This window comes from Bos javanicus, chromosome 23, assembly GCF_032452875.1.
Source record: "Bos javanicus breed banteng chromosome 23, ARS-OSU_banteng_1.0, whole genome shotgun sequence".
In the NCBI taxonomy this organism is placed as follows: domain Eukaryota; kingdom Metazoa; phylum Chordata; class Mammalia; order Artiodactyla; family Bovidae; genus Bos; species Bos javanicus.
In genome coordinates this window covers 29829863-29843932 of record NC_083890.1, presented here as the reverse complement: position 1 = coordinate 29843932, position 14070 = coordinate 29829863, and the positions used below count along the sequence as shown (strand labels likewise).

The 14070-nt window shown below is 38.2% G+C and overlaps 1 protein-coding gene across 1 annotated transcript; it reads right to left on the bottom strand.

Moving 5' to 3' along the window:
• LOC133235993 (olfactory receptor 2G3-like) lies at window positions 1-951 on the bottom strand. The gene has a single exon (XM_061397745.1). It carries the CDS (start codon window positions 949-951, stop codon window positions 1-3), a length of 951 nt encoding a protein of 316 aa, XP_061253729.1.
• Window positions 952-14070: the final 13119 nt, after the last annotated feature.

Here is a 14070-nt window from a genome sequence, read left to right as displayed (position 1 = left end):
TCAGAGTTTCTCACTCTGCTGTGCCCTATCTTTCTGTACCAGCCTCCTTAAAGCCCCCTTTACATCTTTGTTTCTCAGAGTGTAAATGAGAGGGTTAAGGGTAGGAGTTACAATGGTATACAAAAGGGTTATGAACTTTCCTTGACTGTGGGCATAAGAGCTGTTGGGCTGGATATAGACAGCTGTGATGGTTCCATAGAAGAGAGTTACTACCAAGAGGTGGGACCCACAAGTGCCAAGGGCTTTTCGCCAGGCTTGAGCTGACCTGATCCTCATTACTGCTTGAGCAATGCATCCATATGAGATCAAAATAAGTGTCAGAGGGAGGAGGAGAAGCACCAAGGAAGCCATGAAGAGCTGGACCTCATTGGCATGAATGTTTACACAGGCCAACTTGACCATGGCAGGCACTTCACAGATGAAGTGGTAAATCCTGCGGTTCCCACAGCGGGGCAGCCGAAGGGTGATGGTGCCCTGAATTAGGGTGTTGCCCACTCCACTCAACCACGCCATTCCTACCAGAGACTGGCAAAGTCGTGAGTGCATATCTGTGGCATAATGGAGTGGTCGACAAACAGCAGCATAGCGATCAAATGCCATGACAGCTAGGAGAACACATTCAGTGGATCCCAGTGCAAGGGATACATAGAGTTGAATGGCACAGCCTGTAGGACTGATTGTCTTGTATGGACCACGGAGGTTCCATAGAAGTTGGGGAGCGATGCTGGTGGTAAAGCAGAGGTCAACAAAGGAGAGATGGGTAAGAAAATAATACATGGGTGTGTGGAGCATGGGATCCAGATAAGAGATCAAGATGATTGCTGTGTTGCCAACCAGTGTCAGGAGATAGGAGATTAACACAACCGCAAAGAGGATCTTCTCAAGCTGTGGGTGGTCGGAGAAGCCCACCAGTATGAAATCCCCTGCCAAACTCTCATTAATCATTGTCATCACTCTGCTCTTGAAAAGGAGAAAGGCACATGTGAAAATATAGAAGTCAGATAGTGAGAAACAGTTAAGATCAGAAATGCAGTTGGGAGAAACTGATCCTGAAGGTGAGATAAGAGGGGTGTGGCATTTGGGGGAAGAGAGAGAACCGTTTGTCTCTAGGAGGAAATTAAAAGTGTGCAAGAACTTACAGAAAACTATTAAACATGATGACATAAAGTGGACCATATAAGAAATGATTAATCATTAATTATTGCTCTGTTCTTCAAAGTGTTTCATTTTTTCTTATAAATCCACGCTCTTATTCCCCAATAACATCCTGTAAGCTTGTAAGTTAAAGAAAATAAGGAGATGTTATCCAATCAAAAAACATCTTTGTAGACATTCTATCAGTTGTCAATAATAAAAATAGCAATAAGAGTATTTTTTGAAAAAATTATATAATTATTTCCATACTCTACAGTAACACATGCAATTCTCAAAGTCATGCTAAGGGTAATGTGAAAAACCTAAATATCATAGAGTTTTAATTAGTTATTAGATACCGTCTATGTAAATAGTTTTCTCCCATTATTTTTTCATAATGAAAAAAATGGGTAGTCTAGTTTCAATGGTGTTACAGAGTCTTCAGAGAGAAGCATTGTTGTAAGTTGCAAGTAAATGTTTAGCACCTCATTAAAAACATTTTGTTTTTAATCAGATATTTTATTTTTATATTAATTAAAGGACCCAAACTTCTCAAAAATTTAATTTATTTCATAAAATTTTTTTTGGAATATTATGACTTTTTCTTTTTATAACTTTGTATTATATAGTAGTAGAATATCAAGTCTGTTCGATTCCTTTTTGATATGTCACTAACTTCATAACACTTTCATTTCATAACAACTGCTGACTTGCTGCTGAAGAATTTGATGATAAGAGACAAAAAACATTTTTGGAAAGGAGATAAAGATGCGGTACATTTAAAAAATGACAGCCTTTTTTGGCAAGTGAAGTAGAGAGCAAATAAGAGCTTACTAGTGGATAAGATAAGAAAGGACTATTTTCAGCAGAGGAAGTAGCTTGGTAAGGCTTTAAACCAAAAAAGCATTGAGGAGCTGAGAAATATCTGAGAAATATCGCTGAATAAGGAACATGATGGGCAAAGTGTCTTATGGTTAGACTGCAATAGTAAGCAAACAAAATAATCAAGAGAAATGTTTAAGATTTATATTTATCCAAAGCACCTTAGAGGTTAGCCTTTGAGGGATTTATAAACAGGTCAAGGAGTAATGAATGTCAGGAGGGAGTCAATAATTGACAGGTTCTTTTTGTTCATTTGCTAACTCATGTCTGATTCTTTATGACTTCGTGAACTGCAGGGTGCCAGGCATTCCTGTTCATCACTATCTCCCAGAGCTTGCTCAAACTCATGTCCATTGAGTTGGTGATGCCATCCACCTATCTCATCCTCTGTCACCCCCTTCTCCTCTTGCCTTCAATCTTTCCCAGCATCAGAGTCTTTTCCAATGAGTTGGCTCTTTGCATCAGGTGGCCAAAGTATTGGAGCTTCAGCATCAGTCCTTCCAGTGAATATTTGAAGTTGATTTCCTTTAGGACTGACGGGTTTGATCTCCTTGCTGTCCAAGGGACTTTCAAGAATCTTCTGCAGCACTGCAATTCAAAAGCATCAATTCTTTTGTGCTCATGTTGTTTGTGTTTAAAAAACAGCTGGCCTCATATTGCAGAATGGATTGACAAGTAGTGAATGAAACAAGGAAACTGGTTAGGAGGCTGTTGCAGTACTTCAGGAAACAGATGGCTTGGTGGTAGCAGGGAAGATTTATATTTTTAGACAGATTCTACAGACTAAGTCTAGACAAACTTGAGACTCTGGATGCAGAAAGTGAGAAGGAAGTGTCAATAATGGGTCACAGGTTTATTTCTTGAAAAATTGGATGTCATCTACAGAGAAGTATGAAAGCTGGAAAATTTTTGTAGAGAAAATTCTATATATATATATATCTCTGTTGATGATTTTTTTTAATTTTTAATTTATTTTTTTAAATTTTATTTTATTTTTAAACTTTACATAATTGTATTAGTTTTGCCAAATATCAAAATGAATCCATCACAGGTATACATGTGCTCCCCATCCTGAACCTTCCCCCCTCCTCCCTCCCCATACCATCCCTCTGGGTCGTCCCAGTGCACTAGCCCCAAGCATCCAGTATCGTGCATTGAACCTGGACTGGGTAAGAATGTCAAGCATGATTCAGTTCTACTTTTGATGCTTTGTCACACATCTTCCTAAGTCATCCAGCTTGGACATACCTCAGTTCAGTTCAGTCGCTCAGTCATGTCCGACTCTTTGCGGTCCCATGGACTGCAGCATGCCAAGCCTCCCTGTCCATCACCAACTCCCAGAGCTTACTCAAACTCATGTCCATTGTGTCAGTGATGCCATCCAACCATCTCATCCTTTGTTGCCCCCTTCTCCTTCTACCTTCAGTCTTTCCCAGCATCAGGGTCTTTTCAAGTGAGTCGATTCTTCACATCAGGTGGCCAAAATATTGGAGTTTCAGCTTCAGCATCAGTCCTTCCAATGAATATTCAGGGTTGATTTCCTTTAGGATGGACTGGTTGGATTTCCTTGCAGTCCAAGGGACTCTCAAGAGTCTTCTCCAACACCACAGTTCAAAAGCATCAATTCTTTGGTGCTCAGCTTTCTTTATAGTCCAACTCTCACATCTATACATGACTACTGGTAAAACCATAACTTTGACTAGATGGGCCTTTGTTGGTAAAGTAATGTCTCTACTTTTTAATATGCTGTCTAGGTTGGTCATAACTTTTCTTCCAAGGAGCCAGCATCTTTTAATTTCATGGCTACAGTCTCCATTTGTAGTGATTTTGGAGCCCCCCAAAATAAAGTCTGTCACTGTCTCCATTGTTTCCCCATCTATTTGCCATGAAGTGATGGGACTGGATGTCATAACCTTAGTTTTCTGAATGTTGAGTTTTAAGCCAGCTTTTTTACTCTCCTCTTTAACTTTCATCAAGAGGCTCTTTATTTCTGCTATAATTGGAAACCTTCAGTACTTCCCCTGACAAAAAATTTTTCACTTTGCCATATTCTATCAATTGTATTCATCATTTGGATAACATAGCTACCCAAATTTAATTTTGAATGTGATAATTACATTCATGCATTTTAACCAATATATTCTTATTTCATTCAATTTTCTAAGAAGACTTTTTAATTCATATCATCCTAGATGGCAACACATTCTAGATGATCTCATATCTTTTGGTTTGTATTCTTCATTACCTTCCTGTACATGATTGTCAGAATCATACAACAATGGGATATTTATCAAGATACAACTTCTGTTTCTTAAAATGTAAAATTGACTTTAAGGCTCTGTACAGTTTCAGTTTCCCTTTCTGCTTTCAGAATTATGTCCCATCATTTAGAACTTGTTCTGGTCAAATTAATCTCTCTGTTTCCATAAAGTTATATGTACTGAAACTGCTTGCTAACTCCAAGTCTCCTCCTTTGAATGTCTTTGAACCCACTTCTTTCACCCTTGACAAACTCTACTTACCTGTCAATGTTCATCTCTATATCAACATCTTCTAAGATGCACTCGCATCCTTGTTGTACAATACACTTGTCTTCTGAAATCCTGAATTACTTTGTAATACTGTGTCAATATGCATAAGGACCTTTTTCATTAAGCATGCCAAGTGTTATAAAATGGAAAGTAATCTCTTAATGGGCTAAGATATCTATCTTAAATGTCTTTTGTATTATCCTTAGCACACAGATCTTTTTTAACATAGTCAAAGCCAAATAAATATGTTTTGAATAAACTAATAACTTTGCTAATTCTACTAAACCACTCTTCCCCTGAACTAGCAAAAAGCATGTCTAAAACATATATTTAAACATAGAGCAACATAGTTACATATGATAATGTTAATCTAAAAACTAAGTATCTATTTCAAAGGACCTATGTTATTCAACTGCTGCACCAACTCCCCCCATTATTTAGTCAGTGAATTTAATGTCATCAGCAGCAATATCAGAAGACTCATTTTTAAAAACGTAAAGCTCTGAAATATACTTCCCAGAAATGTTAGGGGATTTTCTTAAGATAGATAGATAGATAAAATCTCCAAGTATTTCTTCTGATACAGTGATGATGACCATATTTATTTAACTCACTCATTAACCCAGTGCCATTCATGAAACTTGTCCCTAGGAAAATAGAATACATGAGCATCACAGTTTACTGCATCCCACATTTTAAACTGCATATATTTAAATATGAATGGAGTCTCTTCAATTCTCTACCACTCTTGAAAACATAAAATGATTCCTAGACTAAGGGGAGGAAAAACACACACATACAAATACAACATAAACATACATATATGTATGAATCCAAATGTATGACTTTATCAGAAGAGTTCATATCTTCAATACCTTAACAAACTGTATAAGTGGAAATAATTTAAGAAAGCTAAGAATGAGAAGGAAATTCTTCCAAATGTAGAGAAAGCACACTTTCTTTGTTTTCTGTTTCTGCATTTACCCATCCTGAATGTACATTCTTCAAAATTAAAGGATCTGTACAAACAGCTTACTTCAAATTGAACTCTCTTCTAAAATAGTAAGAGTAAGTTTAAAATGATGTTCAGAAATGAAAACACATTATACACAATGGACATGAAAGCTGGGAGAATTATTATTGGCCAGCGTGGCTTGAGGAAGACTGACATGAGCGACTGTAGAAAGTAATTATTATTTTGTCTTTATATAGATAACTTGTAGAATATGTAAACAAGCAAGAGAAAATATGTGGTTCTCATTATTTCCTCACCTATGAAAATTTTGTCCTTCACTCTTCTAATTAGTTAAATAAGCCAGGAAAGTGATGCTTATGCATGAGCTTTCCAAACCACAGGGTTCTAAATACATATCTCTAAATCCAAGACCAAGCTGAGGTGGTAGTGTTTATTTCTGGAGCCAGAATAAACTAAAGTTTGTTACTATAGCAGGAATTGATATCAAGTCTGGAATGGAACCTTAGAGACTCTATATTCCTAATAGGACAATTAATACCAAGCCCAATAGTGACCAAGAACAAAGGTCTCATAGGAAAACCATATGGAAAGAACTACTTCTGATCACACAGATCTTCAGTCTTGAAGACTTATAGACTCCAATGTACATGCTAAAATAAGATCTTAGAAAAGTGAAAATGAAGTTCTCACTCTCAGCACAGTGTATGTATCTTCCCAACCTAGGGGTCAAACTCATATCTCCCACATTGCATGTAGACACTTTACTGTCTGAGTCACCAGGGAATCCCAGTGTATGTATAGGGGCATGATTTCCATGCAGTTATCACCATTACTTTCATGTTTAAATAATCACTATATAATCATCAAGACCTCAGAAGTGGAATACATGTACATGTGTCACAAATTGAAGCACGCCAATAGGACAGGAGACTCCAATAGAAGACTTGGTGGTAACACATTTACTTTGGCCAGCATTTCCAAAACTTTTCAAAAGTTTCTCTGGTCAAATAAGTTTGAGAAACTCAGCGTATACACTCCTTAGAAATCCACAAAGTACACTGGTATGGTAAAGGCAATGCCTGTTTTCATTATATTTCTTCCAGAATATCCCCAAATTATTTGTCCACAAAACATTTTATTGAGTAATGCTGTGAACATCTTGTGTAAAGATGATAGTGGAATAAGTTTTCAGGGACATTTAAACAACACTTTACAATGAACATGGATTTTATGGAGAGTAATTATAAAATGTGAGAGTTGGACTATAAAGAAAGCTGAGCATAAAGAATTGATGCTTTTGAACTGTGGTGTTGGAGAAGACTCTTGAGAGTCCCTTGGACTGCAAGGAAATCCTACCAGTCCATCCTAAAGGAGATCAGTCCTGGGTGTTCATTGAAAGGACTGATACTAAAGCTGAAACTCCAGTACTTTGGCCACCTCATGCCAAAGAGTTGACTCATTGGAAAAGACCTTGATGCTGGGAAAGATTGAGGGCAGGAGGAGAAGGGGACGACAGAGGATGAGATGGCTGGATGGCATCACCAACTCGATGGACATGGATTTGGGTGGACTCTGGGAGTTGGTGATTGACAGAGAGGCCTGGCGTGCTGCAGTTCATGGGGTCGCAAAAGTCGGACATGACTGAGATACTGAACTGAACTGAACTGAATTATAAAATGTCTGAAGTTAGACAGAGGAGGATAAAAGAAACTTTTTTACCTACTTATGATTCTGAGAGGATCCTGAAATTGGCCCCACTTTATTATGTCTTACAAAAAACAAGCTAATAGAAGACATTACATACAAATACGTGAAATTGCTATATATATATATATAAATAAACTATGATAGATTAAAAATAAGGGCATTATTATATGCAGATGAAATTAAGTTAATAATCCTTCATGAACAGATTAACTGGTAGATACAAAATAACTAAAATTATAAATTATTTAAAAACTTAGAAGAGCATGATAGCTAGGAAATAATAAATAAAAACATTTAAACAGTCTAATATCTTCTCATAGTTTGTATAAAAATATGTTTAAAAGTGATCATTACAATTTGAGGGTAAAGGAAAACATGCACAAAGAACTAAAGCATATCAGAAAAATAATGTGTAAACAGAATGTGAAATCATCAAATTGGTGAAATAGACGTTTTCTACCATCTTTCCCCCAATAACGGTATTTTTGAGACTTTCTTTATGGAACTCCAGGAATCCAGAGATTCTGAGGATGGAGGTATGACAAAGGTAGAAGAACAGTTTCACTTTACTTGTGTCACCTCTCCCCCGTGGTGGCCCAGTTCATACCAAGAGAGATACTCTTGGCCCGTGATTTCTCCCATGGGGAAAAGTGAGACAAGGGAGTGAGTGCCCAGCTTCCTGGGCAGTGTGGGATGCTGCCAAAGAGACCCACTTGTTTTAGAATACTGAGGGCTGTAGCATGACTAGTGGGTAGGAAAAGGCTGGGAGAACAGCAGCCAGGGCTCTTGGCATGCATCAAAGAGACAGGGATCCTACTAACTAAGTTCTGGACCCCCTTAGGAAGCCTGGCCTTGAGTCACTGAGGATGCCATATCTGAAGATCCTTCAAAGGGTCCAAAGGGGATCCAGAGGCTCTGCATGCCTCACCCACACACTTCTCCAGCCAGTGGCCAGCTTCGTGTATGCACTGGAGGCAAGACTTTGTAGACGACTGCAGAGTTTGTGCAGAAAGCTGATCCAACTCTGGGACTGGGAGAAAACACATGAACTTGAGCATTCAGCACTGTCTTAGGGAAAGTAAACAGAAGACTATTGGTACCAAGCCAGGCTTTGCAGGGTAAAGAGAAGGCACACAAACTTAAAATTTTGCTCCCCAAAGGAGACACTTGTCCTTACTGTGTGAGCTGCTGTGTGAGTCAGCCATCACACTGAGTTCCAAGGCAGTAGATGGATTGTTGTTTAGTCGCTGAGTCGTGTGCGACTCTTTGTGACCACATGGACTGTAGCCCGCCAGGCTCCTTTGTCTATTTCCAAAGTAATAACACTAAAGTTGGTTGCCACTTCCTCCTCCAGGGGATCTTCTGAACCAGGAATCGAACCCGTCTTTTTTATTGGCAGGTGGATTCTTTACCACTGAGCCCCACGAGGGAAGTCCTTGAGCATCTCACTCTCTTTCTGTAGACAATGATTGAAATTAAACTTTCTTTGTATGTACATAAATCTGACCTCTACTACATGGATCTCAGGGTCTCCAGACAAAGGTCAGCATAGAATAAATCCTGAAAACAGTAGAAGTGTAATGAAAAAAATCAGATATTATCTGGTTTGGCATTATTCTAAGTGACAGGGACAGAGAAGAGAATTTGACTGCAGTTGCTTGTATCCTTACCTCCAGTGAGACCTATGTATTTATTTCTATATGATTTAGCATTTATTTCTAGACAGAGTATCATTATTTGTCAGTTTAAATATTGAAAAACACTCACAGACCTTAACTACTTCTGATATCTTATTTTCTTAACTGACCCTGAATTTTGTGAACATTTAGGTGGCATTTTTATGTAAGTATGTATTTTCGCTTTTCTCTTTTTATCATGGAAAATGAATAGAAAAACATGAACTAGAGATGAAGATAATAAACAGGGGGGCTAATTATGGATAGTGACATCAAATTCTACAAGAGAGAATGTGTTGTTATTGTTCAGTCGATTAGTCACGTCTGACTTTTTGTGACCCCATGGACTGCAGCATTCCAGGCTTCTCTGTCCTTCATCATCTCCCTGATCTTGTTCAAACTCATGTCCATTGAGTCAGTGATGCCATCCAACCATCTTGTCCTCTGTTGTCCCCTTCTCCTCCTGCCTTCGATCTTTCCAAGCATCAGGATCTTTTCTAATGAGTCAACTCTTTGCATCAAGTGGCCAAAATATTGGAGCTTCAGCATCAGTCCTTCTGAAGAATACACAGGATTTATTTCTTTAGGATTGACTGGTTGGATCTCCTTGCAGTCCAAGGGACTCTCAAGAGTTTTATCCAACACCACCTTTCAAAAGCATCAGTTCTTCAGTGTTCGGCCTTCTCTGTGCTCCAACTCTCACATCCATACATGACGACTGGAAAAACCATAGCTTTGACTATGTGGAACTTTATCGGCAAAGTAATGTCTCTGCTTTTGAATACGCTGTCTAGGTTTGTCATACCTTTTCTTCCAAGAGGCAAGCATCTTTTAATTTCATGTGGCAGTCACCATCTGCAGTGATTTTGGAGCCCAAGAAAATAAAGTCTGTCACTGTTTCCATTGTTTCCCCATCTATTTGCCATGAAGTGATGGGACCACGTGCCATGATCTTTGTTTTTTGAATTTTGACTTTTAAGCCAACTTTTTCATTCTCCTCTTTCACCCTCATCAGGAGGCTCTTTAGTTCCTCTTCAACTTCTGCCATAAGGGTGGTGTCATCTGTGTATCTGACATTTAATCTGTATATTGATATTTCTCCTGGCAAACTTGATTCCCAGCTTGTGCTTCATCCAACCCAGCATTTCTCATGATTTATTCTGCATGTAAGTTAATTAAGCAGGGTGACAATACACAGCCTTATGTACTCCTTTCCCAATTTTGAACTAGTCCACTGTTTCATGTCCAGTTCTAACTGTTGCTTCTTGACCTGCATACAGAAAGATAAGAGAGAGTGTATATGAAGGTAAATTTATCATGACAGTGTGCCTGTATTATATATAGGTACAGCTGTAGCTAACACTTATTAAGTACTTTGCCATTTTTCTAGTGCTTTTAAGGGAATTAACCCACTTACTCTTCATTGCAACCCAAATAGGGAGGTATTATTATCACATCTTTTTACAAATGGGAAAATTGAGAAACAGATATTAAAGAAAATTTTAATTTTGAACCTAGTTTAGATGGCTGTACTAGGAGCTGAACCCAGATAGAATATATCCAGAATACCCATTTCTATGCTATTCAGTATGGATTTGAATGTGTGTGCTTCTGTGAGTGTAGATGGGTTCATGTATATGCAAAAATACACATTTTATATATACTCTTTGGTGAATGCCCCCAGTACATTTGCTGTTCATAATAATTTGGAGCCTCGAAAAGCATACTATTGTTTTTTTATATTCTGGCATCAAACGTTAATGAGGAATAAACAATAATGTGTTATGAACAAATACATAAGCATAAGCTCAGATGATGCTAATAAACAGATAAGAGTCCAGAGGAATGGAGGTAAAGCCTCTTCATTCTTCTGCCATTTTCATGGAAAAAATTGTTTAGAATTTCGGTTGATGACATTTCAGAAGAACAAGTTAAGCTGTGGTACGTCCACGAAAAGAACAAGGAATATTTTCTCAGGGATTGATAATGATGATCAGATTGAGAGAAAAATAGAAATAACAGTTGAGATATTTGAGGAAGAGAGATTTATCCATAATTAACTTCAGAAAACAGAATATGTGCCAATGGGCAGAATATACAGACAGCCAGAGTAAAGCTTAACATTCATAAAATGCTTCACTCTGCGTCTGTGTCTGAGACTATGCTCAGGAAGACATGAACAATTAATTGTCCTTGGGGTAGTGTAAGTGTTCAAATAGCAGTTATAGAGTGGTGGGAACACAGAGTAGAAGGGGCATGTAAGCAACTATTATGGGGGTAAGGGAGAGGAGTTGTTGGGAAGAAAGTTCAAGAGAGGAGATGAAGCTATGCTGGACTTGAACATAGGCTATTTAGTAGATGGACAAATGAGGAGGCAAATGTCAAGCCCCTTACTCTCAGGAAAATAAGCACAAAGAAAAGGAAATACATGCAACACTGGGCATAACAGTGTCAATTTTTATTATTTTTTAAAAATGTGATGTCTATTTGAAATAATAAGATTTAAATTATTTGGGTAATCATATTGTTTATTAGACCTTTGGCTGCCCTAAACCATAAATGAAATAATTTATTTTGAATATTACTATAATAATAAATATTGGGATTCCCTGGTGGCTCAGACAGTAAAGAATCTGCCTGCAATGCAGGAGACCTGGGTTCAATCCCTGGTTGGGAAGATCCTCTGGAGAAGGGAAAGGCTACCCACTCCAGTATTCTTTCCTGGAGAATTCCATAGACAGAGGAGCCTCACAGGCTACAGTCCATAGGGTCGCAAATTAATACTAACCAAAGTTTGTCTTATGAATAGAGAAATACAGTTTACAGAGGTAACACTTAAGTGTACCTTATCAATGGCTTCTGACTTCGTCATGTTTTTCTTCTCCAATATGGTTGAATATTTTTTGACCATTTCATTTAACTTTGTATTATATTCAGCTAGAGTTTCTGATCTTTGTTAAATGATTCATTAGCATTACCTTCTATTAAATATACTCAAAAGCCACACTTATAAAAGAATCACATGTTGCAAGTATGCCTAACAAGGCTCTAGAATTAAATCCAGTAAGAATCTAGATGATCCTGATGAAGAGAAGCGAAAGGCAAAGGAGAAAAGGAAAATATACTCATTTGAATGCAGAGTTCCAAAGAATAGCAAGGAGAGTTAGGAAAGCCTTCCTCAGCAATCAATGCAAAGAAATAGATGAAAACAATAGAATGGAAAAGACTAGAGATCTCTTCAAGAAAATTAGAGATACCAAGGGAACATTTCATGCAAAGATGGGCTCAATAAATGACAGAAATGGTAGGGACCTAAAAGAAGCAGAAGATATTAAGAACAGGTGGCAAGAATACACAGGAGAACTGTACAAAAAGGATCTTCATGACTCGATGGTGTGACCACTCACCTAGAGCCAGACATCCTGGAATGTGAAGTCAAGTGGGCCTTAGGAAGCATCATTATGAACAAAGCTAGTGGAGGTGATGGAATTCCAGTTGAACTATTTCAAATCCTGGAAGATGATGCTGTGAAAGTGCTGCACGCAATATGCCAGCAAATTTGGAAAACTCAGCAGTGGCCACAGGACTGGAAAAGGTCAGTTTTCATTCCAATCCCAAAGAAAGGCAATGCAAAGAATGCTCAAACTACCGCATAATTGCACTCATCTCACACGCTAGTAAAGTAATGCTCAAAATTCTCCAAGCCAGGCTTCAGCAGTACGTGAACCATGAACTTCCAGATGTTCAAGCTGGTTTTAGAAAAGGCAGAGGAACCAGAGATCAAATTGCCAACATCCTCTGGACCATCAAAAAACCAAGAGAGTTCCAGAAAAACATCTATTCCTGCTTTATTGACTATGCCAAAGCCTTTGACTGTGTGGATCACAATAAACTGTGGGAAATTCTGAAAGAGATGGGAATACCAGACCACCTGACCTGCCTCTTGAAAACCTGTATGCAGGTCAAGAAGCAACAATTACAACTGGACATGGAACAACAGACTGGTTCCAAATAGGAAAAGGAGTACGTCAAGGCTGTATATTGTCACCCTGCTTATTTAACTTATATGCAGAGTACATCATGAGAAATGCTGGGCTGGAGGAAGCACAAGCTGGAATCAAGATTGCCAGGAGAAATATCAATAACCTCAGATATGCAGATGACACCACCCTTACAGCAGAAAATGAAGAAAAACTAAAGAGCCTCTTGATGAAAGTGAAAGAGGAGAGTGAAAAAATTGGCTTAAAGCCCAACATTTAGAAAACGAAGATCATGGCATCTGGTCCCATCATGTCATGGCAAATAGATGGGGAAACAAGGGAAACAGTGACAGACTTTATGTTTCTGGGCTCCAAAATCACTGCAGATGGTGATTTCAGCCATGACATTAACAGACACTTGCTTCTTAGAAGAAAAGCTATGACAAACCTAGAGAGTGTGTTAAAAAGCAGAGACATTACTTTACCAAGAAAGGTCCATCTAGTCAAGCTATTGTTTTTCCAGTCGTCATTTATGGATGTGAGAGTTGGACTATAAAGAAAGCTGAGCACAGAAGAATTGATGCTTTTGAACTGTGGTGTTGGAGAAGACTTCTGAGATTCCCTTTGACTGCAAGGAGATCCAACCAGTCCATCCTAAAGGAGATCAACCCTGAATATTCATTGGAAGGACTGATGTTGAAGCTAAAACTCCAATCCTTTGGCCACCTGATGTGAAGAACTGACTCAGTTCTGTGACGACCCTGATGCGGGGAAAGATTGAATGTGGGAGGAGAAGGGGATGACAGAGGATGAGATGGCTGGATGGCATCACTGACTCAATGGACATGAGTTTGAGTAAATTCTGGGAGTTGGTGATGGACAGGACTGGCATGCTGCAGTCCATGGAGTTGCAAGGAGTCGGACACGACTGAGCAACTGAGCTGAACTGAACTGACTGAAGGATCTTGATAATATTTTATAAATAAATAACCACTGTGAATATATGGAAAAATGTCAATATTTAAAAAAATGTTATTGGAACAGATAAAAATGTTATATTCAATATGAGGAAAAACAGTTTTGCAAATTCTATAAAATTATATTATCTATAAAAGTGAATAACATATCAGAGACAAAAGACATATTTTGTAAAGATATCTCTTTACTTTGTCAAATTAAATATT